The sequence below is a fragment of the Pongo pygmaeus genome, chromosome 4 (genome assembly GCF_028885625.2).
Source record: "Pongo pygmaeus isolate AG05252 chromosome 4, NHGRI_mPonPyg2-v2.0_pri, whole genome shotgun sequence".
Classification (NCBI taxonomy): domain Eukaryota; kingdom Metazoa; phylum Chordata; class Mammalia; order Primates; family Hominidae; genus Pongo; species Pongo pygmaeus.
Window position 1 is genome coordinate 140,789,020 of NC_072377.2, and position 24,806 is coordinate 140,813,825.

General features: G+C 42.9%; 1 protein-coding gene across 6 annotated transcripts in view; it reads right to left on the minus strand.

Moving 5' to 3' along the window:
* The window catches only part of TRPC7 (transient receptor potential cation channel subfamily C member 7), a 153,928-nt gene that overhangs the window by 26,854 nt on the left and 102,268 nt on the right, over positions 1–24,806 (minus strand). For all 6 annotated transcript variants that reach the window (XM_054488177.1, XM_054488176.1, XM_054488175.1 and 3 more), the window contains 2 exons: positions 12,013–12,246; positions 7,843–8,107 (listed from right to left, as the gene is read on the minus strand). In XM_054488177.1, coding sequence (XP_054344152.1) covers positions 7,843–8,107; positions 12,013–12,246 — 499 coding nt within the window. The remainder of the gene's footprint in view (positions 1–7,842; positions 8,108–12,012; positions 12,247–24,806) is intronic.

Consider the following 24,806-nt stretch of genomic DNA (forward strand, 5'->3'; position numbering starts at 1 on the left):
CTTTGCAGCCATAGCCTGCCACTCTACCCCTTGCCCTGCTTCTCCATCGCACTACTCCCTGCATGTAGCAATGCACCCTCTCTCACAGGGCTCCTGCCAGAGCCTCCCAGGGGATCCAGCTCAGCTCCTTTTGTAGCTGCCTTTCTTTCACATTCCTGTCTTTCAGAACATTTTCTCGATTTGTAAACATGCCCTCATTCATGTGATTATTTGATTAACATCTATCTTCTCAACCAGTCTGCAAGTTTCATGAGGGGAGGGACCACATCTGCTTTTGCTCACAGTAGAATCCCAGCACCCAGCTTGGGCCTCCACTCTCACCCCTTCCAACCCACCCTTCATGCAGTTGCCACAGCACTCTTCCTGAAAGCAGACCCAATTACATCTTCCTCCTTTTACAAAGGCCTTAGCGGAGACTCTAACACTCTATCAGGACTTATGAAGTGCTTCACAATCTAGCTTTTACCTGATGCTCTGATTTAATCTTCTGCCATCTACCCAAATGCCTTCCTACGTGAAGCTCTCCAAAAATGCCTTGCACAGGCTAGAGTGCCCTTCCAGTCATCCTCCCAAACCCTCTGTTTAGAGCCACCCCTTCCAGGAAGCCTCTGACTGCCAGGCAGGGCTCAGTGCTTCCTCCTCCCTGTGCTACTCAAGTACCCTTTGATGATGATCATATGGGATCGTAGCTGTTGCTTTCGCCCCCTGCAAAATCCCTACTCATCCATGAGTTTCCTAGGAACAGAATTGTCTTATTAATCTCTATGGCCTCAGGGACAAACACCACTTGCCATAGAGTAGTTGCTCCATACATGTTTGTCAAATGAGGGAGCTCACTTTGGAATAGAAACCTGCTTTATCCGGGGAGAATCACAGTCTGCATATTAGAGCTGAGATATGTAGAATCAGCAGGTTCTCAATGGTAATCAAAATCTGAGTTAGTATGCTCTTTTTCAGAATTTACTACTATAGGAGAGCAACTCAACTTTTAGAGTCTTAGCATCCATCTCAAAGTGTAGGCCCTAGTGTGAGTGATGGAAATTTTAGGCCTAAGGTGGAGGATGGGCTTGGAGTCATGCGGATTTGGATTCAGATTCTCTCATTGGCTCTATGATCTTGGGCAAGTCTGGTACCTCTCTGAGCCTCAGTTTCCGGTAATAGTATTTGTGTTATTCCACTGTGGATTAAATGAGAAAGCAGGTGCATATTTTTCATGAGTTGGTCAACAATTTGATATTTATTATTATTATTATTGCTGCTCTTTACTGACTCCAAAAGGATCATCTGAAGCCTCAATTTCAGCTCTAAGCCGAGTATGTGAAGCTCAGCCTCGAAGCTGGGACAATCTGTGGCGGGTGGGGGTGTGTGGGCAGAGTCTTAAGGATCCTCTCCCTCAGCTGCAGTTCCCATAGCTGGAAGGGGAATCTGGCTTCTCTATGGCAAGAACAAGCTGGGTGGGGCTGAATCAGTGCCTCCTGAATCCCTCCCTCATAAAGTATGGAAATTTCCCATAAGTGTCATGGAAAATACAAGTTTCTAATTTTGCCTAGCATTGCTGAAGCTACTTCCATTAAAATGATTCCTGGGGAGACAGAACAACCTTAATAGAGGTATTATTTTGATTAGAAAACTCTCAACCCAGCTATGCTATGAAGCTGACTTCACAACAGCCTATAGAAAAGATGGGCTGAGATGATCTTTTGAGAAACAAAACCCACATTTAGTCTCCAATCAGGATTGAGTCTGGAAGGCCAAGTTCACCCAAAGGGGAGACAGGGGCCCACCATAGGTTGTGTTAGAGCACCCTTCACTTCCTACTGTGGACCACCTCATTGCCTCCAGGCCCTCCTATTCTCTGTGTAGCTGTCCCATCACAGTCACCAGCTAGGGTATGAGAAAGGCACCCTTTTCCTTCCTTCCTTCTTTTTTTTTTTTTTTTTTTAATATAGTCTCACTCCATCACCCAGGCTGCAGTGCAGTGGCACAATCTCGGCTTACTGCAACCTCCGCCTCCCAGGTTCAAGTGATTCTCCTGCCTCAATCTTCCAAGTAGCTGGGAAAACAGGTGTGAGCCACTATGCCCAGCTAATTTTTGTACTTTTAGTAGAGATGCAGTTTTGCCATGTTGGCCAGGCTGGTCTCAAACTCCTGACCTCAAGTGATCCACGTGCCTTGGCCTCCCAAAGTGCTGGGATTATAGGTATGAGCCACCGTGCCCAGCCTAGGCACCCTTTTTCTATGCATTGTCACTCAGCTGTATTTCATCTATGAGCATGGACCTTTTATTTCTCTTTTTCTAAACCTGTAACAAGAGTGCTGGGACCCCAAGAATTCCACACAACATAAGCAGAAAGTCTTCACTTTATGGAATATGTGCATTTCAGCAAAGTTGGCTATAAAACAAACCTCCAAAAAGCAAATCGTATTTGTCTACTGAGTTCTATGATAGAGTTAAAAATATGTCCCCAGTCACAAAATTCCTAATAGTCTGAACTGAGAACTTTTCTTAAAGACTTTATTAAAGGAAGTGTGTTCTCAGGCGATTTTTCTCTCCACTTCCTTACCCATGTCTTGGGATACTTCGATTTTGTACTCTGAGAGCATAAACCTTGTCTGAACACTTTTCCTTTCCTCGCCTGTGGCCATTTTCAGTTTCTAATAGAAGTGGCTTGGAGATAATGAGTTGCCAGCAGGTGTACTATCTGTCATGCCCAGACAGGCCCCAGCTTACCAACTAGTGACCCATGCTTCTCCCCTCAGGCCAGCACTGGACACAGAAGTGGCTATGAAAAACAACCCAGACCTTTGAGAAAATTCTTGGTTCTGAAGTGGAAGGAGGCTGAAAAATTGGGAACTATTAATAGGATCTAACTTTGGGGCTTGCTCCCACTGGATCTGGCTACCTCTTTAGTAGCTTGTGCTTAAAAAAAATTGCCTGCATAGAGCCTGAAATCCTACTAATAAGATACTCACTTAAGTTAACAAGCTCCTTGTTTTTGAAGTACACAGAGCTGAGAGTGACTTCCATCTCCCTATTGGTGCAATGATGAGATTGGATCAGATTAGCATTTCTCATACTGTGATCCAAGACCATCTGTACCAGAATCCTCCAGGGGCTTGTTAATGCTGATTTCTGGGTCCTACCCAGAACCACTGTAATTAGACTCTCTAAGAGGAAGAGCCTGGGAAGTCCCACATTTAGCCACCTCCTCAGGTGACTCTGATGTAGTTTGAAAACCACTGATCTGTTAAGGCTGCTCATACTGTGTATTTATTCGCACCTTGGGCTAAACCAATTTAATCCATCCATTTTCTTCTAGCCTCTTCATTGAGGTCTGCCAGATGGAGAAAATGAGAATCTGGGAGTGGCTGGAGGGAGGCGGTATGTGATTTTAGAACTGGAGTACACTGGGCGATAGGGCAGGGCTTGGTTGAGGGTTGGGGGCTGCAGTTGGTAGAGAAGTCTTTCTTCTCTTCTTTCCCTTTGTCTTAGAATGCCTGCCCTACCTCTTCCCCTTGGGACAGTGCTACAACATGGTGAGACTGGTTTTTGTGAGCTGGCCTAGGACTGCACCCCTAGGGTGAGCAGAGCTCATATGAAAAATCTCCCTGTAGGTTCCTAACAGCTGACTTTCGAAGTGGACTCCTGAACAGTCTTTAGAGACTCCAACTGCCCTTGGACATGGCAGGAATGGAGTTGGGGGGAGGTCAAAAGGGGGGCTGGGGGGATGCCTGCAGTGTGCTCCAACCCAAATTTCCCTTCTGTAGGATTGGGTCTGCTGAGTCTATAGAAACAGATGCTGAGTTCTATAGACTCCTGCCTTACCCTACAACCTCAAAATTCCACAGAGAACAGGCCACTCACCTGTGGGTGGGTCAAAGGGAAGATTATAAGCTGGGCAGGGCAGCCTGGGGATGGGCTGCTCTGGAGCAAACATTCACCTGAGTGAGGTTGTTTGACTTCATCATCAGCATGGCTGGCACTCAGAACAGCTTTGAGTATCCTAAGACACGAATCTCATTTATTCTCACATGGCTTTTTTTAACTAACAAAGAACATCTCTTGGGGGTGACATGCTCCAGAGAGCAGCCAAAAGGTAAAAGATGACATTTACAAAAATTCATTCTTTTCTCTCTCCACTTCACTGCTCTACTGACTGTTTTCCTGTTCAATCAAATCCTATTCACAGATACACATCCCATTTCAGGAACTGCCAAGGCAATAAATCTCCTGTCCTTTCTTCACTGTGCTTGCCGCCTCCCCACCCTTTCTCCTCTTCCCTATCCTAGAAGGCCTGGGGTCCTCTTGGTTGGGTCTCTCATGTCTAGGAAGTCTTCATTCAGTTTGCCTTTCCCCATGACTCTTCCTAATCCCAAAGACCCCAACCCAGGCCACCTGCCTTCCTCCCTGTATGGATTATCTGTGCTACATCTAGTTGAGAATTGTGGCTAGGTCAGCCCTACTCTAAAGTCATAATCTCTCTCTCTCTCTCTCTTTCGCCCTCCCCTCCCCTCCCCTCCCTCCCTCCTTCCCTCCCTTTCTTCCTTCCTTCCTCTCCTTCCTCCTCCTCCTCCTCCTTTTTTCTTTAATGAGGTTTCACTGTATTGCCCAGGCTGGTCTCAAACTCTTGGGGATCCTCCCACCTCAGCCTCCCAGTGTTGGGATTATAGACGTGAGCTACCAGGCCTGGCCCCTTTGTCATTTTTCTGTGTGTCATGGCACTGATCTTCTGAGGGAGTGAGGGACTGTGGGCTGGTGATACAGGCTCTCCGTAGAGGAGGGAAGAGGGATTGCACAGAATACTCTGGGCAGTAGGAACAGGACAGAAGTCCACACTGTCAAATGCCCAGTCTACTGTTTATTTGACTACTTTGACTCTGGCTTCCTTTCTCCTGCTTATTTCCTCATTCTTGTTCATAAAGCATTTAATGAGCAAACAACTTTTTCAAGGCACCATGCTAGGCTAGAAACACAGGAGGGACACCAGGGTCTGATCACAGAAAGTAAGAGCCTTCGTTTATCGGCTGACATCCTCTCCATGTTCAGTAGCAATGCATCCCATGTGGAGTGGATACATTTAGTTTTACCTTTAGCAGATCTACACCAAATTTGCTTTTGGGTGATTGAAACTTATTCTATTCCTTCAGCAGTTAATCACTAAGTATTGGAGTGATATAAAGTAGTCCAGCTGATTCGACAATGTGCTTGGCCTGTGCTGGTGGGCAGTGTGTAAGCTAGACCACTGCCCAGAAAGGGCGCTAGAGACCAATTCAGTACTCAGGTGTCTTTTCTTGCAATTTCTTCTCCCCTGAGGATAAATTATTCACCATCTCCATTATCATCATTACTATTTATTGGAGGCTCACTTTATGCCAAGCATTGCATTTGATCATATTTCTTCTTATTGGATCCTTACAACAATCCTGTGAAGTTGGCTGTCTTAGTATTCTCATTTCGGAGCTGGGGAAATTGAGGCCCAAGGGATTTAAGCACTTGCCCAAGTCCACAAAGTTAGTAAGAGGCCGAGCTCAGACTGAAACCTAGTCTGTCGGTCCATGGGGTACCAACGCTCCAACATAGCCTGTGGGCCGAGGAGCAGGGCCAAGCACCTCTCAGGTGCATTTCTCAGCACTGTGGCTGGCACCTATTCTCTGTGACACACAAACTACTTTGCTTCAGGGAGTAACAGCTTCTGTGGTTCAGCAGCACCAGAGTCCCACTCTTTTAGGTAGTTTCAGCTGGGTGGGGCAGTGCAGTCCATAATTCTGAGCTGAGTGGCACAGAATTCATTGTACTTGGTTCTCAGAGACAAGTATCTTACCTTAATGGGTGATTTCTCCAAGAAGAGTAAGATGAGGCCCTGCTGCAACCTGGAAATTGCTTAGGGAGTCTGAGGGGCAGGGCTCAGAGCCATTTCTACTAGCTGGAAAACTGACATTCTAGGCCACTCAGGGCTTCCTGGGGACAAGTGTCAGGAAGTGCTTAGCCCCATTGATCCTGGCTGCTGTGCTGGGATTCCACAAGGCTGAAAACCTGACTATCCTCCTTTCAAGATTTTGGGCAAGAGCTTGGTGAAGGCAAGGAGAAGTTCTGGAGCTGAGTTGGTCTGGGGCAGGACATGGACTGGAAACACTTCTGTGTTTCAGGCACTTTATGTAAACATCCTCATTTATCCATACAGGTATTTGTGAATAAGGTGGGAAATCTTATTTTCATTTTATAGACGAGGACACAGAGGCTCAGATAAATCAAATGACTTGATTTAAGTTCACCAGCCAGTATATGCCTGTGTCAGGAAGTATATTCAGGTCTTCCACACTCTTCCACTAGACCCTTCTCGGTGCTACTGATGGCTGGCCCTCCAGGAGACTATCTGGCATCCTGCCCTGCCCCCATCCCCAGGGGAGGAGCTTTGGATCTTTGTGGACACAGGCTTAGAGAGCTCCATCACCATTTCCACGGTGGGGGATGTGCATGCCATTGTGTTACTCTGCCTGCTTTCTGGAGCACCCCTAGCAGCTACTTCTGGACCCCAGTTTCAGTGTCTTGCCTCATGCTCAGGCTGCATGCCTCCTGCCTCTCTCACATGGGCTTTCCTTCCTGCTGCAGAGGCACACGATGCTGCAGGACTTGCTGGGTGCCCACACACAAGACCTGGCTTACCCAGCCAGGCATGGAGAGCTGTGACCTGCAACCGCTCGCAGACCTGCCTCCCATGCTGTGTGGATATGGCTTCCCCAGGGCTGCCCTGGAAGTGTAGGTGAGTTAATGTCCTATGGAGTGACTGATGAGAGACAGCAGATGGGACTGATCTGGATGATAAATTCTCTATTTCTCAGCCTGATGGGCTATTCTGAGATGTGGTCTTTCCAGATAGTCCCTCTGGAGAGGTCCATCATGCCCAGGCTGTGTATTCTGGTAGACAGTGGCCAGGGAGCTGCCTGGATTTGCTTTCCCCATCCTCACTTCACACACCTCTCATGCAGAAACACCTTGTACTTGCTTCCCCTCTTCCCATTCTTCACTTTCCTTTTTCCTTCAGTCTTATTTCCCTTAGATTGCAACTCCCTCGCTCTAATAAAGTGTTAGCATGCAACTTTTACCCAGAGTTCTGTTTTCTAGGCAACACAGGCTAAGACAATAATAATAGTAATAACTTTTTTTTTACTACATATTGAGAGTTTACTATGTGAGTTACATCATCTCACTGAATCCTTGCACAATCTCGGTGAAGAAGGTACTATTATTATCACCATTTTAAAAATGAGAAAATGAAATCTCAGAGATGTTAACCCATTTCCCCTTTGCCCCAAGAATACTCGCCAGCATGCTTGCTGCTGCATTGTTTACCCTGAGATAACTCATGGATTGCAGTCCTAACTTTACCCCCAAAGTTTACCACAAAATATCTCACTTTTATAATTATTTTCACATCACTCTAGTATATCAACTTTGGAAACAAAAGACAACATTCTATTAATGGCATTCTGTTTTTAGTAGTGGTCTTTCCATTTATGAAATTTCCATTTATGAAATAATTCCTGATTGCTGAAAATGTCAAATCCTAGAAAATGTAGCATTCCTACATGTGATTTTTTTTTTTTTTCTAAATGGGAACATGCTCTGGCCACACAGAATGTAAGTGGCAAAGTGAGGATTTAACTCAACTCTTCTGTTCAACTCCAGAACCTGAACTCTAAGCCACCCTTGAATAAAGTTGCCTTTAACCTTGAGAGATAGCAAGGAAACAGCAGTCTCTGCAAGAAGCCACCTTCAGGAGACTCCCAAGGATTCCCAGGAAGCCCAGGGAGAACCTCAGGGGAAAGCCCTCAGATACTCACGTTGTAAACGCTGGGTTGTATTTGGCACCTCGGTAGTAAGAGTACAGGTTGAACATCCCAATCATGAAGGCCACAAATACCATGATGAAAATGACCATGAACTTGAAGATATCTTTCACAGTTCTCCCTAGGGAGATCTGCAGGGGCCCAAAACTCTCGTTGGCTGGCAGGATGTATGCAATGCGAGAGAAACTCAGTACGACGGCTATCGCATAGAGCCCTTCCGATATGATCTGAGGGTCTGAAGGCCACCACTTGTCCCTGGCTAAAAGAAAACAATCTGGGTTACTCACTAGGCCACAGGATCTATTCTAGAAGAGAAACCAGTTAGGCATCTTTAGAGGTCTCCAACTGCATCATTTGCCATTCTTGTCCTTGTCCTTAAATTAATCCCAATATCCAGAAGTTGCCACCCTCCCTCTTGGAATGTGCTGGACCATCTGCCTGGAACACTCTTCTCTCACTTCGAAGTATGATTCATTCCTAATCCTCCTCTAAGACTCTGCTCAGGCATCACCGCTTTCAGGAAGCCTTCTGTGATCCCCCTTACCCCCACCACGGACTGGGCAGGTTCCCAGTTTCTGTCTGTGCTCTCATTGTATCCTGTACACCCTCCATGTCTTGGCACTCACCAGGCCACTTGCTATTCTGTCTCCCTCACCAGTGTTTAGCTCCATGCTCAGGAGCTGTCCCACTCACTGGGGAGGCAGCGCGAGGAACGAGATGGGCAAGAGCATGGACTTGGAGTCAGACAGCCCTGAGGCTGAATGTGGCCCATCCACCTACTGGCCACATGACTCTGAGAGACAACTAACTAACCTTTTGAGCTTTATTTTCCTTATCTCTAAATTATGGATAATATCCATTTCACAGGACTGTGGAGAGGATGAAATGAAATCATACATGTAAAGTGCTCAGCACAGGGTCTGGCACACAGCAGGTACAGATAAGTGTTTGTCAAATGACTGAATAAACTTTTAACCACAAGTTTAGACCAGACACAGGTCAGAACAAATAAGCTCACATGGGGACCAGGAATCTAAAGGATCTTGCCTGAGAAAATACTCTTGGGTTTTGTTCCTCAGGTACTGTGTGCTGGGATATTGCTCCTTGATTAAGCTAAGGCCCCAAAAGTGGTGACCAGTCAGGCAGGTTTGCCACGACAGCCTTGTTCCAGGTAGGCAAGGGTCCTAGGACTGATCCTGAGCTGGGAAGGCTCTGCTTGTGGTCACTGTGACCACAAGGGCCTGAGCTCTCCTATGGGTATTTCTGCAGCAGAGCAAACCTGCAAAGCATTCCTATTGCAGTTCTAATGGTAAAAGGAGCAGCACCTATCTCGAATCGGCTGTCTATTACATGTCAGTGATTCTCAAGTGAGGGCAGCACTTCTCTCATGGAGGATGTGTGGGGGTGTCTCTGGTTGTCACAGTGACTGAATAGGAGTACTACTGGGATGCTAATGTCCTGCAATGCCCCAGACAGAGCTGTACAGTGAAAACTGCCCTGCTGGAAAAGCTAATAGTGTCCCTATTGAGAAATGCTGAGTGAAATATTAATTGAGAAACATTGAGAAACCTAAATTAGCACTTACACTTACATTAGCTGTAATTTTCACAACAGCCCTGTAGAGTAGATATCATTATTGCCATTTTTAAGATTGGATTTAGGGTATGGGTCCTTTTCAGAGCCCCGTAAATGCAGATAGCAAGGATATTACATAGCAATTCGTGGCATTCCAAGGGAGATTGAAGAGGAAGGCTTTTATTCTTTATTTTCAAAACTAGACTCTGTTAAATAATTATAATAATAGAGAGCAGTAAGAAAGCTTTAGTAAAGGAAGCCAGGCCACAAAGTTTCATGGAGTGATTCTAAATTGCATTTGGAAATATAATAACATTACAGATTCTATGTTCTCATCAAGATCATACCTCAAAAATCCATGAAAGACTAGTAAGCAGAATAAATTATATGTTTTCCAATATATCTGTCATCTTCTATGGATAAATATTTGGATAAGATAAAATAAGACATAACCTCTCCCATTAAACAGAAGGCAAAAAGGAATTCTTTTTTTCTGCAGCCTCTAGCTCACCATCTTAAACCTCAGTCACAATAACAAGACACTCTTATAATCTACTCAGATTTAGCTGTTGTCAGATCCTGGTGACTAGGTCAGGACTTATATTGAAAAATATTATATTTCAACTGACTTGTGAAGAGTTGTGATGAGCATAGAATGAACAGCACTGTGATGATTTGGACAAAGGGGTTTTCTCCTTAGAGCTATTTCCAAGAGAAAAATTGCCCTATCACAACCTGAAAAACCTGTGCATTTGGTGCTGTAGAGGTTGGAAGGAGCCACTGTCCAGCTGGCCACAAGAGGGCTCTCTTGCCCTGTAACTGGAGCACAAGTGAAGCCAGAAATCCAAAGGATTTCCAAGAGCACAGCGTGAACCGCAAATACAAGAGCAATAACATACTATGCTTTGGGTTGGGTGAGACCTTAATACAACCCATAAAGCAACAGAAGTCAGAAGTGGACAATACTGCAGCCTGAATCCTGGCATTAAGAAAAGTATATAATGCAGTATCAATATTCTTTCTTCCTTCCTTGATGAACCCTGAACAAGACAGAGAGGATAACATCCAAGCTATTTTGCTTTAAGAAAGTCTGAATTTGCCAAACCCCAAAATGGCAGAGGGTGGGTGGGTGGATGATTTGTAATACTACAAGACTCTCCATTTCTCAATGGAGATTTCCCTACCACATTTACATGTAACATAATCTACACTGAAAACGGGCAGTTACTCAACTTTTGCGTTAAGCGAACAACGCTCTGCAGATCATTGTTGTATCTGACCACAGAATCACTGTTGTATCTTACCACAAAGATTCTGTGGTCCCGGAGCCATCTGGCTTCATGTAACAGGGACATTCAATACTCAATCCCTTGAAGATGTTGCAGCTACCATTAACAAATGCCTACTAAGTGTCCAGCTGCTTTTTACTGTTAGCAAGTATCTACTGTTCCTTCAACCTTCAACATCTTTCTGTTTCAGTACAGAAATTACAGTGTTTGAACAAGAAAATGACCCAAAAGGTAGTAGTAAGACATAACTTATGTTAAAATAAGTAAGCAGATAATAGCTGCTACCATTAAGTGAGCATTTACTATTTTCACAGCAGAGCGCAAAGCGCTTCACATACACTATTTTATTCAACCCTCAAAACAAACTTTTTGACATAGGTATTATTATCTCCGTTTTACATATGAGAAAAGAGAGCTCAGAAAAGTTAAGTAAACAAGATCTCACAGTAAACTACCGAACTAGGATTTGAATCCAGGTCTCTTCTACTCCAAAGCTTGGGGACATAACTACTATGCTATTCAGCATGATTTTCAAATCATGTCAGGCCAGGATTCCCTGCTATACAAGGCAATCCTGTATTTTCTGGAAACATTATAAGCCCTGCTATAAAAACCTGATTCTTCATGTTTAAAATAGGGACAAAAGAAGGACCCTTTTTTGCCGAGCTATTTGCAAGAATTAGAATTGTGTGTATAAAATGTCTACACAGTTCCTGGCACATAGTAGGTTCTCAATAAACATATGTTATAACTATTATTAGTATTCCTGAAGTCTCAATCTACTACATCAAACTGTAAGGCTTTGTATTTTGCAAGAATTAAGGTAATTAAGGTATCTTCTAAGAATGTAATTTGCCACCAAGCAATAACTGGGAAAGCAGGATTTATTTTTGCACAAAACACAGGGATCCAATATAGAAGGAAAATTCTTCCGCATATACATATCCCTTTAGTGCTCCTGGATGCACATCAGAAACAAGACGTTTCTTAAAAATAAACAAACTACAGAAATGTTCCCAAGGGCCTTTCAGAAACAAACTCGTCCTTAACACAAAAAGATTCATTTCTCAAAGTCACTAATTCCACGTTCTATTCTGCTGGCTACACTTCCAGGACCAAGGGTTTTTTTGAGGTGGAAAGGATGCTCTGCACTGACAATGAAACTGCCAAAGTCAGCTGCGTTACAAATCATGGGCCACTTGATTACAAATGACGTCACAAATTCACCAGCCGCAGTGAACCACCATGCCCACGTCCCGGAAGCACCAGAATGGAGTAGGGGAAGCACCCTCCGACTCACCGTAGGTGAAATACGCCACTTCCGGAGGAAGCGAGACATTGTGCAGCGTGTCGTCCTGCACGTGCTGGTCCACGTACAGCTGCGCCTCCGTGGCCTTCAGGAAGGCCATGAAGCGTGCTGTGAAGGAGGCCACGAAGATGGACAGCATTCCAAAATCTAGCAGGTTCCACAAGTGCAGCACGTACTCCCGTGGCCCCTCCTCCCAGATTTCCTTGCATTCGGACCAAATCATTCCTGTGGGAGAAGGAGAAGGCCAGGCTCATTTTTCGTTTCTCTTGGCGTTTGTGACCGCATGAGGTCATGGAGGGAACCAGAGTACAAATGTAAATATCAGCTCTTTGGAGCTGGGACTGTCGATAGCCAGAGGCAGACAGAAACGTGTTTTCAAAGACAGATTTAGACCCAGGAGACTGAGACTTGGCCTTGCGCTTACAAACACACTGTCTCTGGTAGTGAGGAGAGAGTTCTCATTCGTTGATAGATTCTTGGAGGGAATATAGGAGAAATACAGTTGCTGACATTTACACACTTTAAGAACTGGGAGGCCTTAAAGAATCAGTCAGTCCTAAATTAAATATAGGGAAACTGAGGTCCAGGAATTGTAAAGGGCTTTCTGAAGGTCCCACCTCTCCATGTCCCAAATTCTACAGAAATGCCCCAAGAACCTAGAACTATGGGTTTTTTTGGACATAGAACCCAATTTTTTGTTTTGTTTTGTTTTTAAATCCCAGATTAGAATGCTTCTGTATTTCTGTGTCATGAGCATTAATTTAGAGTTATTAGATTTTTTCTTACTCTTTCATAACTTATTGGACTTTAAAGATATATGTCCTCATTGTTACATACTAAACAATATAGAAGTATATAAACAAAATGTTACTAGTTTCCCCAGCCTTCCTCTAAGCCAGCAGCCCATTTGGCACCAGGGACCAGCTTCATGGAAGACAATTTAACACAGGGTGGGGTTGGAGTGGGGGTGGAGGGTGGGATAGTTTCCAGATGAAACTGTTCCACCTCAGATCATCAGCCATGAGATTCTCATAGGATGGCAACCTAGATCCCTCACATGCATAATTCACAATAGGGTTCAGGCACTTATGAGAATCTAATGCCGCTGCTGATCTGACAGGAGCTGGAGCTCAGGCAGTAATGCTGGCTTGCCCACCGCTTACCTCCTGCTGTTCAGCTCGATTCCTAACAGGCCACAGACTGGTACCAGTTGGTGGCCCAGGAGTTGGGGACCGCTGCTCTAAGCCATCCCTGTGAGGTAGCCTGAACTAATAGTTGATGAGTATCCTTCTAGACCTGTACTGTCCAATACCATAGCCACCAATCATATGTGGATACTGAGCACTTGAAATGTGTCTAGCCCAGTTTGAGATGTGCTGTAAATGTAAGGTACACACCAGATTTCAAACACTTACTATGAAAAAAGAGTGTAAAGTATCTCATTAATAATTTTTTGCATCAGTTACATGTTGCAGTGATTAATATTTTGGATATGATAGGTTAAGTATATTGTTAATTAATTTTACCTATTTGTCTTTATAATATGGCTTTTAGAACATTTAAAATTATATAGCTCATGGTTATTGCTTGCCCTATATTTCTATTGAATAATGCTATTCTATACCTTCACATTTACTGATTACTAAATTATTACTAATACTATTTAAATTATTTTAAATTACCGGCATACCTTGTTTTATTGCGCTTTGTTTTATTGTGCTTCCCAGATACTGTGTTTTTTTCAAATTAAAGGTTTGTGGCAACCTTGTGTTGGGAAAGTCTATTGATACCATTTTCCCAATAATGTGCTCACTTTTTGTTTCTATGTCATATTTTGGTAATTCTCACAATATTTCAAACCTTTTCATTATTATATTCATTATGGTTGGTCTGTGACCAGTGATCTTTGATGTTACTATTGTAACTGATTGGGGGTATCATGAACCACTCCCATATAAGATGGCAAACTTAATCAATAAATGTTTTGTGTGTTCTGACTGCTCCACTGACCTGCTGTTTCCCTGTCTCTCCCTCCCCTCGGGCCTCCCTATTCCCAGTATTTCAACAATATTGATATTAGGCCAATTAATAATCCTACAGTGGTTTCTAAGCTTTTAAGTGAAAGGAAGAGTTGCACATTTCTCACTTTAAATCAAAAGCTAGAAATGATTAAGGTTAGTGAGGAATGTGTATCAAAAGCTGAGATATGCCAAAAGCTAGGCCTTTTGTGCCAGATATCTAAGTTCTGAATGCGAAGAACAAGTTACTGAAGGAAATTAAAAGTACTACTCCAGTGAACGCATGAGTGATTGATTAAACCAGCTACGGCATTCCCTTAAGCTAATGCCCAAACCAGAGGAAGACCCTCACTCTCTTTAATTCTATGAAGCCTGAGAGAGGTGAGGAAGCTGCCAAAGAAAAGTTTGAAGCTAGCAGAGGTTGGTTCATAAGGTTTGAAGAAGGAAGCCATCTCCATAACATAAAAGTACAAGGTGAAGCACCAAGTACTGATGTAGAAGCTGCAGTAAGTTATCTGAAGATCTAGCTAAGATAATTGATAACAGTGGCTACAGTAAACCACAGATTTTTGATGTAGGTTAAACAGCTTTATCTTGAAAGAAGATGCCATTTAGAACTTTCAGAGCTATAGAGTAGACATCAGTGTCTGGTTTCAAAGCTTCGTAGGACAGGCTGACTCTCTTGTTAGGGACTACTGCAGCTGGTGACTTTAAGTTGAAGCCAGTGTTCATGTACCATTCCAAAAATCCTAGGGCCCCTTAAGAATTATGCTAAATCTACTCTTCCTGTGCTCTATAAATGAAACAAAAAAGCCTGTATGACAGCGTATCTGTTTACAGTATGGTATATTGAATATTTTAAGCCCACTGTTGAGATTTACTGCTCAGAAAAAATATATTTCTTTCACAATATTACTGCTCATGGACAATGCATGTGGTCACTTAAGAGCTCTGATCTAGATGTACAGGAGATTAGCATTGTTCTCATGCCTGTTAACATAGTATCCATTTTGCAGCCTGTGGATCAAGGAGTAATTTTGACTTTCAAGTCTTATTATTTTAAAAAATACATTTCATAAGGCCATAGCTGCCATAGATAATGATTCTTCTGATGGATCTGGGCAAAGTAAATTGAAAACCTACTGGAAAGGATTTATTTTAGATGCCACTCAGAACATTAGAGAATCATGGTAGGAGGTCAGAATATCAACATTAAATGGAAGAAGTTGATTCAAACCTTCACGGATAACTTTGAGGGGTTCAAGACTTTAGTAGAGGAAGTTACTGTGGATGTGATGGAAATAAGAGAACTAGGATTAGAAGTAGGGCCTAAGATGTGACTAAATTGCTGCAAATTCATGATAAAACTTCAATGGATGAGGAATTGTTTCTTATGGATGAGCAAAGAAAATGGTTTCTTCAGAGTCTACTGGTGAAGATGCCGTGAACATTGTTAAAATGATGACAAAGGATTTAGAATATTCTGTAAACTTAGTTGACAAAGCAGCAGCAAGGCTTGAGGGTATTGAGTTTAATTTTGAAAGAAGTTCTGCTTTGGGTCAAATGCTATTAAACTGCATTGCATGCTACAGAGAGATCTTTAGTGAAAGGAAAAGTTAATTGATGCAGCAAACATTACTGTCTTAAGAAATTGCCACGGCCACTTTAACCTTCAACAACTACCATTCTGATCAGTCAGTGGCCATCAACATTGAGCCAAGACCCTCCACCAGCAAAATGATTATGCCTTGTTGAAGGCTCGGATGATTGTTAGCATTTTCTAGCAATAGAGTAATTTTAAAATTATGGTAGTCACTTTTTTTAGACATGATGCTATTGCACGTTTAATAGACCACAGTATAGTGTAAATGCAACTTTTCTGTGCACTGGGAAACCAAAAAATTCCTGGGACTTTCTTTATTAGGATACTTGTTTTGTTATAGTGGTCTGAAACTGAACTTGCAATTTCCTTGAGGTATGCCTGTATTAAAACGTAACCTTATTCAGTTTCAATTTGAGCACCTACTATGTGTTAGGCACTGCCATATGTATATATGTATTATCTTAAATCCTTGCAACAATCGTATAAAGTACGTTCTGTTATTATCCTATTTTTACAGCTAATGAGACAGTGGCTCAGATGGTTGTAATGTGCCCTGTTAGGAAGCAGATCTGGAATTTGAACCCAGAAGGTCTGCCCCTAGAGTTCATGTTCTTGACTGCTATACTCTTCTGGCTCTCCAGGAAATAAAATTGGGCTCAAATCAGTTAGAAAAGACTCCTGAACATTTTATGTCATCAAAGAGTCTTATGACTACTCAGACCTGGGAGAGCTTTGTTGTGGAACAATGCTACACTTAACGTGTATATTTAGAGGGATTCACGTGGTGAAAGAATCACCAGCTGGTCAGTGAGTGAAACAATTCCAGCTCAGTGACCACACACTCCCTAGAGGCTAACACCGATAGCCTCTTTTGGCAGTCCCTTGGCCCTGTTCATCAGACATGATGGCCTGCTTTCTTTGGCACCTCCTTCCCCTCCCATTGCTCCTCCTCAGCTTTCTTTGCTGCTTTTCTAACTCTGCCCACTCCTTAAGGGCTGCAGCTTTCCAGGTTTTTGGCCGTTCCCATTCTTTCCTCTGACCTCAAGTTAGTGCATCTAGCCCTGAAACTTTGTCCTTCATTTCCTTGCATATGTCTCACAGATGAATATCTTCCTAACTTTCCTTAAGAACTTCAAAGCTGAATTCTCCCCATAGAGAGAGACTGCTGTTAGTGGGTTAGTGGATGTCTTTCCAGTGCCAATATTACATCCCTCAAGCTGGCCTCCCCATCCCTCCCACCCTCACTGTGTCATATCCTTACCCAGTATTCCCACTCTTGCACCCCTGACTCTTCTGGCTGTCAACAAGGATCACTGCAGTTCTGCAGATCCTCCTCTAGTGGATGTCAGATCCATCTTGCTCTTTTAGTCTTCAACTCTATTCTCTGACCTCATGAAGTTTGGGTCATATCATGGTCACTTCTGTCTTCAGATACCTGTGGTGTATTCTTCATAATACCAAGATAAAGTCTAGACTCCAAAGCTAGGCTGTCATTCCTATGATATTCCTATGATATTCCACAGTTTTCATACACCCTGTACTCTAGCAAAGCAGGCCCACCTAACAGTCCTCCAGCAGTTCCACCCAACCATTTGCTTGTGTTTCTTCCTTTCTTTTTCCCAGACCTTAACCCAAGCACACTCACAGATGCCTACATAATACAATGGTCTTTGAGGGTCCAGATGCTGAAAAAGCCTGGCGTCATAGATGATGCTAGGAGTAGACAGTAATGAGGGCTCTTCCCTGGTCAGAGCCTGGCTGACTTGCTCACAGGCCCACATGTGGGCACATTCAAGTGATGAGCTGATCACTTTTACTTGTCTGGGACTATGCCCAGGGACTATTTTAATCAGAAAATTCCCTTTCTGTTGAAAATGGCCCATGAAATAAAAGGATTTAAAATGTTTTTCTTTCTTTATTTTTTTTCTGAGATGGAGTCTCACTCTGTCGCCCAGGCTGAAGTGCAGTGGTGCGATCTCAGCTCACTGCAACCCCCACCTCCTGGGTTCAAGCGATTCTTCTGCCTCAGCCTCCCGAGTAGCTGGGACTACAGGCACACGCCACCACACCTGGCTAATTTTTGTATTTTTAGTAGAGACGAGGTTTCACCATATTGGCCAGGTTGGTCTCAAACTCCTGACCTCATGAGCCTCCCACCTTGGCCTCCCAAAGTGCTGGGATTGCAGGCATGAGCCACCACTCCCGGCCTGAAATGTTTTTCTAAGGAGAAAAGTAATTTGAGAGCAGCTGTTTGGAGAAGAATCATGGCTTTATTTAATGAAGATCTGCATATTTGTATCAAATTGGAATCCCCACAATAGGAAATATTAAAAAAAATTGCAGGTATGTTTACCCTACAATGGTAGGGCAGAACCAGCCCCCTCCTTTTTTGTTAACAAAGCTATGTCTCAAGTATACCATATCAAAATTTTTGTGGTAATTCAGTGAAGTAATTTCTTAACACTGAAATACGCTTTCATCTGTGACTGTGCAACAGGTATTTTTTAAATGGATTTTATAAATCAATTTTTTAATGGATAGAAAAATAGTGTTTGTTGCTTTCCTGTTCCCCCAAATTAAAATTCTCAGCATCTGAGTGGAACTGCTTTTAGCTTGGCACTAGGAGAGTCACAGGCTGTAACTTAAGAGTGATTGGCTTTAATTCAGGAAGCCCTGGGTTCAAGTTCTAGCTTGGCTGCTTATTAGGAGTATGACTTGGGCTAAGTCCCTTGATTTGCTGTGGGTCTTAGATTCTATATTTTGAAATGAATGAATTTGGAGTTTGGAGGTAACTTCAAGTACTAAAAGCTCTATGAATCTGAAATGTAAATTATTTTCAGAAAACTAACTTTTCTAACCCATATAGTAGCTTCTCATTGGACATTGAGAATCACTTCCTCCATGGTCAATGTCTGCATGAGTCTTCTTAGATTTAAATATTAATTCACCCAGATGAATTTAAATTATTCCAGGGCCATAAGTAAAAGTAACATGGGCCCAAGGGTTTGGGCAGCAGGAATGCTTAATGAAAAAGGAATTGTGTGAAATTAAGTATTTTAGTGAGTGAAATTAGGCCCCCTGCCTCCATAGTGCCAAGGATAGTTCAGCATTTTATATCCAAGCTGAGCCCCATGGCCTTTTGCCTCCAGCATGTCAATCAGAGGAGTATTTAGAGCCCAGGGCTCAAGGGGTAAGCATGTGCCCCCACCCTGCTCCCCACACTTGAGCCTCCTTCAGGCAAAATTTCCCTCACTCAGGGATGCCTGGAGCCTAGAGAACAAGGTCACTAATAATTAAGGAGGGGTGCCTGGCAGTGGAACAGGCTGGGAAGTGCCAGGAAGCCTCAAGGGAAATGAGTAGCTTCTTATAGGCGGGTTCTGAGTAATGTCCTGCAGGCTGTGGAGATGGAGCTTGACAGCTAAAAGGCTAAAAGACAGTTCACTCCTATCCCTGCCTCAGATGATATTCAGAAGGGCTCCCCCTTCAAAGTCCTGTGAGACTTAAGTATGCACATTCTTTAAATGGTCCTGGCCCCCAGGGGCTACTGTCCCAGGGCATTGCATCTGCCTCTCTGTTCTCTCAGGCCAACCTCTCACCATTGGTCCCCAGTTTGAACTCACAGGAGAGAGAATATGCCTAGTGGCTCTGAACCCACAAGTCCTAACATCAAAACACTATCTCAACAGGCGGTCCTTTGCAACAAATGTTGGCCTCAGACACATTCAGGGTTCATTTGTTTTTCAGGCAAGAGGATGACATTAATAGATCAAAAATTTTCTAACAAAGCTCCTCCTCTTCATCCTCCTCTTCTTTTCTAATACAGTAGCCCCCAATTATTGAGTACCTTCTAGGTGCCAGGCCCTTTGTAAGTACTTAATAAATGCTAAGTCTTCATAATAGTCTGATAGATAGCTGCTATAATTATCCCCACTTTACAGATGAAGAAACTCACCTATAAAGGTGGCAAGTAAGTTGTCCAAAGCCACACAGGCAGCCCAGGAGCCTTGTTGTCCACTGTGCCCTCCACTGGGAACAAGCTTACTCTCACTGGTTAGGAACTCATTCACCCACTTAACAGACATTGTTGAGCTCCACCTTTGTGCCAGCCACCATTCAGAGAGGCAAAACCACCAAAGAGAAAGGGACACACTCGCAAGCTCTTCTCCTATCTAGCATTTTAAACGTATTTTACTACCATACTGGGCATTTACTCCTAGATGGAGAAATCTCATGCGTTATGGAGAGGCTTACTAGCTTCCAAGCCTCTGACCGCTTTCTGGGAACTACTAGCATTATTACACAGTCCTCAGATGAACATCTCTAGTGATATAATCTCTAGTCAAAAAGCTTATTATAAGCTTGTTATTCTTGCATCTAGCCCGGAATCACTGCTTATAATGCAAGCAACAAAGACAGATTCCTATGGTATGTGTGGATGTTAGAGATTCTCCAGGCTGGAAGGAGCAATGGTCACTGGTTCATTTAGTCTTTTCCTCATCTGATGGCTCTCCAGGATATACATGTCTGCCAGCAAATTTGTCCCTCCTTCCTCAGCCTTGCTCCTCACTTGGCTTCCTTGATATTATGTTCTCCTGGGGTTTCTTTGCCTCTGGCTCTGTCTTCTTAGTCTCCTTGTGGCTTTCACTTCCTCTGCCCATACCTTTAATATCCTGGAATGATAATCTAGAATTTTCTCAAAATTCTGCTGAGAACTGGGCAAAGTATGTGGAGGAAAGGAAGAAGGTATTTCTAGTTGGGTTTGGCCTTCCTATAGAACTGTAAATCAAAAGAGGAACAACCTACATGCCCCATAGGATGAGGGGATTGGGAAGTAAGTTATTGTCAACACAAGTGGCCATTGAAAGAGGTGATTGGGAAAACCAGATGGCCGTGTGGAGAGAGGGCTACAGTTAAACAGAAGATGAAAGGAGACAGCTACAAATCTATGTGATTACAGAAATATCAGTATTAATTGAGACAGGCAGGAAACAAAATAGAGCATATAGTATTGTCAGAGGCGTTAATGGTTATGCAGAGAAACAAAAAAAGAAACAAAAAAGAGGGACTAGGAGGACAGTAGGGGTGGGAGGACTTGCAAATTTAAATAGCTTGGGTTGAAAGGGCTCACTCTGCAGAGGATACTGTTGAGTAAAGACCTGAGGAGGTGAGGGAGTGAGCCGTGTAGATCCATGCAGTAAGAACTCTCCAGGCAGAGGGGACAGCCAGGGCAAGTGTTCCTAGGCAGAAGCAGTGCAAGGCAGAGAGCCCAGGGGGCTGAAACAGAGTGAGTGAGGTGGAAAGAGGTGGAAGAGGAGGCCATAGAGATGGAGTGGAGAGGTGAGAGCATCATAGGCCACTATAATGACACTGGCTGTCATTCTGAGGGAAATGGGAAGCCACTGGAGTCTTGATGCAAACAATGAGAAGACTCAATTACATTTTAAATGGATCACTCTAGCTCCTGCATTGAAAACAGACTGAGTCATGGGGGTGGGAAGGGCAGCAGCAAGGAGACCTGGACAAGGGTCATTCAGCCCTTTGTGGCCAAACTCTCCATTCCTGAAAGTACTTTGGACTTGTTAGGGTCCTGAAAGTACTTTGAACTTGTTAGAGAAGCAACTCTAGAGTTGCTTCTGATAAAGAGGGAGTAATGGTTTGGGTATCTTTATAATCAGTCTGTTCAAAGTACTTCATTTATGAGTGTGGTATGTCATGGGAGAAAAGAACTGTGCTATTGTGTTTCTAGCTGATACAAGGCCTTCTTGGAGGTGCCCAGGAGCAGCAGCCTGATGCTACCTCATACCTCTCAGCATCTGAGCAGAGTGGATCACATGCTGGATCTCAGGGTGCACCAGCACAAAGACCTTTCTCATAAACACAGTGCTCAAATCTGTCTCTCAGTTATTATTATTTTTATAATAATTAAAGAGCTCCAGACGCTATTTAGAACAAGATAATGTTAATTCTATTTATAGCTGCTTCCCTAGTACCTGACACGGTGCCTGACGTATAATATAGTGCCTAATAACTAGAAAATATTTATTGAGTAAAAAATTGAGAAAACAGAAAATATTGGAGAATAACTTCTACATGTTCCCACTACTGCATCTCCCAGTCCACCTGCACTGTGCTGTCAACTCCACCTTTTCTCCCGTTACAATGAGTGAAGTGTTCACACTCCAGCTAAGGTCAAGTCCTCTACTTCCACACTAAATCCCATTCCCTGTTGCCTACTCAGGGACTTTGCTTCCAAAGCTGATGGTCAGGTCTCTGGCCTCATCAGCAGCATTCGACATTGTCATCACTCCCTGGTTCTTGCCACAGATACTTTGGCGTCTGGGCCAGCACTCTCTTGGTTCTTCTCTTACTTCAGCCTTCTTTGCTGGATACTTCTCATCTTTCCATGCTTTAAACATTGTTGTGCTCTGGGGCTTGGTCCTCAGTTCTCTGCCCACATTCATAGTTACAATGATGTTATATAATTTAAATGCATTGATATGTCCAAATTTATGTTTTCAACCTGTCTCCCCTGTGAACTTCAGGCATGTATATTCAGTTGCTACTTGGCATTTCCACATGAATGTCTAAATATATGTCTCAAACTAGAGTCTTGGTTTCTATCTCTATTCCCCCTGCAAACTGCTCCACCTTGGGTCTTTCCCGTCTTAGTAAATGGCTTTATAATATGCCAGTGCTTGAACTAAACACCTGGAATTGTTCTTGACTGCTCTCTTTCTCTCACATCCCATATACAATCCAATTGTAAGTGTTATTGATTTTACCTTCAAAATGTAATCACAATCTGCCACCTCCTCAAACCAGCCATTTCCTTCCTGTCTGAATTACTGCAGTGGCCTCCTAATTGGTCTCCTTACTTCTGCTCATATCCCACAATCATCTATTCTCTACATAGCAGTCAGTGATCCTTTAAAAACTGAAGTCATATGATATCACTTTTGTGCTGAAAACTCTCCAAAGGCTACCTCCTCTGACTTCATCTCTATTTCTCTTCTCCTCATTCATCTACATCAGCCACACTAGTCTCTTTGCTGTTCCTTGAACACATCCAGCTTGCTCCTGAATCCAGCTTTAACACATACTGTTCCTTCTGCCAGGAATGCTTTTCACCTTATCAGAGTAGAGGGATGAGAGGGCATGCTCTTACCTGCTCAACTACTCTGATAAGGTGAAATTTGAACAGTGATTTGAAGGAGGAGGGGAAGCAAGTCTTGTGGATATTTATTCAACTTACCTCTCTCAATGAAAGAAATTTGGTTATTGGCTGGATATTTGAAGATACTAAGGAATTATTAATTTTCTTTTAGGCTTGATAATGTTTTTCTGATTCTCTTTTAGAAAAAGTGTTCTGATTTCTGTTACTAGCCAGGACGGAGTAACAAACAGGTTAAAAAACAACAAACAAAACAAAAGCAAACATAAATAATATTTTTAGGCATTGGAAATAGGCAGCAAGGGACTGTGATCCCTAAGTAAAGGGAAACAAGTGAGGCAAACCATATGACCACCATGGCTTGCTTTCTGGAGGCACATTCCAGTCTGTAGTGCATGGAGAGGGATCTCGAAAGCATAGCAGCAGTCTCACTGAGTTGAAGAGACAGAATGGGGTTTTGGAAGGCTGAAGTGATTACATGTTGTGCGGCAGAGCTCCAGAGAGAAGGGTACTATGCAAAAACAAGCAAGCAAAGAAACAAACAAACAAACCAAAACTAAACAAACAAAAGACACCAGAAATTTAAATAGGGGTTCTTTTGAATGTTTGCTGAATACCAAGTCATGAATTCATAGAGTGAAACTCCACAAACAACTGCCAAGGAGCTATAAGCTGAACAGTTTTCAGAGCTCACCCAGGGTGGGGAGATATTCGAGCTCTGATCATCCAGAGTTGACACTCCTTGTTGATTACCCAGGGCATTCAACAGAGACCCCAGAAGTGTGTCTCTACAGTACAAAGATAAACAATCTTTACAGTAAGGCTTCTCCAGATCCACTGTGAGAAAGCTTTACATGGATCAAACTCATCACAAATGACATAACAGCCTGTCAGAATAATGCCAAAAACTTTGAAGGACGACAAAATCCAGAGGCTCACAACCGTTACATGCAGAGTGCCCATCATTCAACCAAAAAATTACCAAACATTTCAAGATGCGGGAAAAGGTCATCCATAATTAGAAGCAAGATTAGTCAATAGAAATCAACCCAGGAATGACAGAAATGATGGAGTTAGGAGTCAAGACTTCAAAACAGTTATTGTAAATGTGTCTAAGGATTTAAAGGAAAACACAAAAATGATGAGGAAGGAAATGGGAGATATAAAATAGAACCAAATAAGATTTTAAGAATTGAATAATATAATATCTGAAATGAAAAACCCACTGATTGAAATTAAAATCACAGGAAAAAATATCAGTGACTGTGAAGCACAGAAAGAAAGAAGATTGATAAAAGGAAAAAGAAATGTTACATTTCAGTGATATACACAAAAGTGTTTACAGAATAAATTTATGATAGCTGGGGTTTGTTTCAAAATAATTCAAGGTTAGAGAGAAGGGAGGTGGGGGAAGTATAGATGGAGCAAAGATTGGCCATGAATTGCTAACTGTTGAACATGAGAGATAGGTCCGTGGAATTCATTATGCTCTTCTCTTGATTTTTTGCATTTCCTTAAAATTATTTGTGACAAAAAATTTGAAAACATTCTCTAGGAAAGAAAAAGTATTAGAATTTTCCTTCTGGAAAGAGGCCAATGAGAAATAAGTCCTTCCCTCTACAACATTTCTGATTTAACAGTCTTGAACTCTGCTCTGAGGGTCAGAAGCAGGGACTAAGCTATACAAGTTGGGGTTCCTATAGCTAGAGACACATCCCTCATATTGAAATAATGCTCTGACACCCGGGAAGAGAAATACGAGGACTCAGGAGGAAGTCCTCATTCAAGAGGTTCCATTAACAGTAGCCACACCTGTTCAAGGGAAAGTATGGTTGCATTTACCAGAGTCTTCTACCTGGGGTCCAAGTGGGAAAATGGGTTGGGTGGGTGATTGGTGCTGTAAATACTTTAAATTTTATTCATAAATCCAACGTGAGATTTTTTCTAAGTGCCTAGTGTTAAAATGCTCAATTTAGTTAAACAATGGCGTATG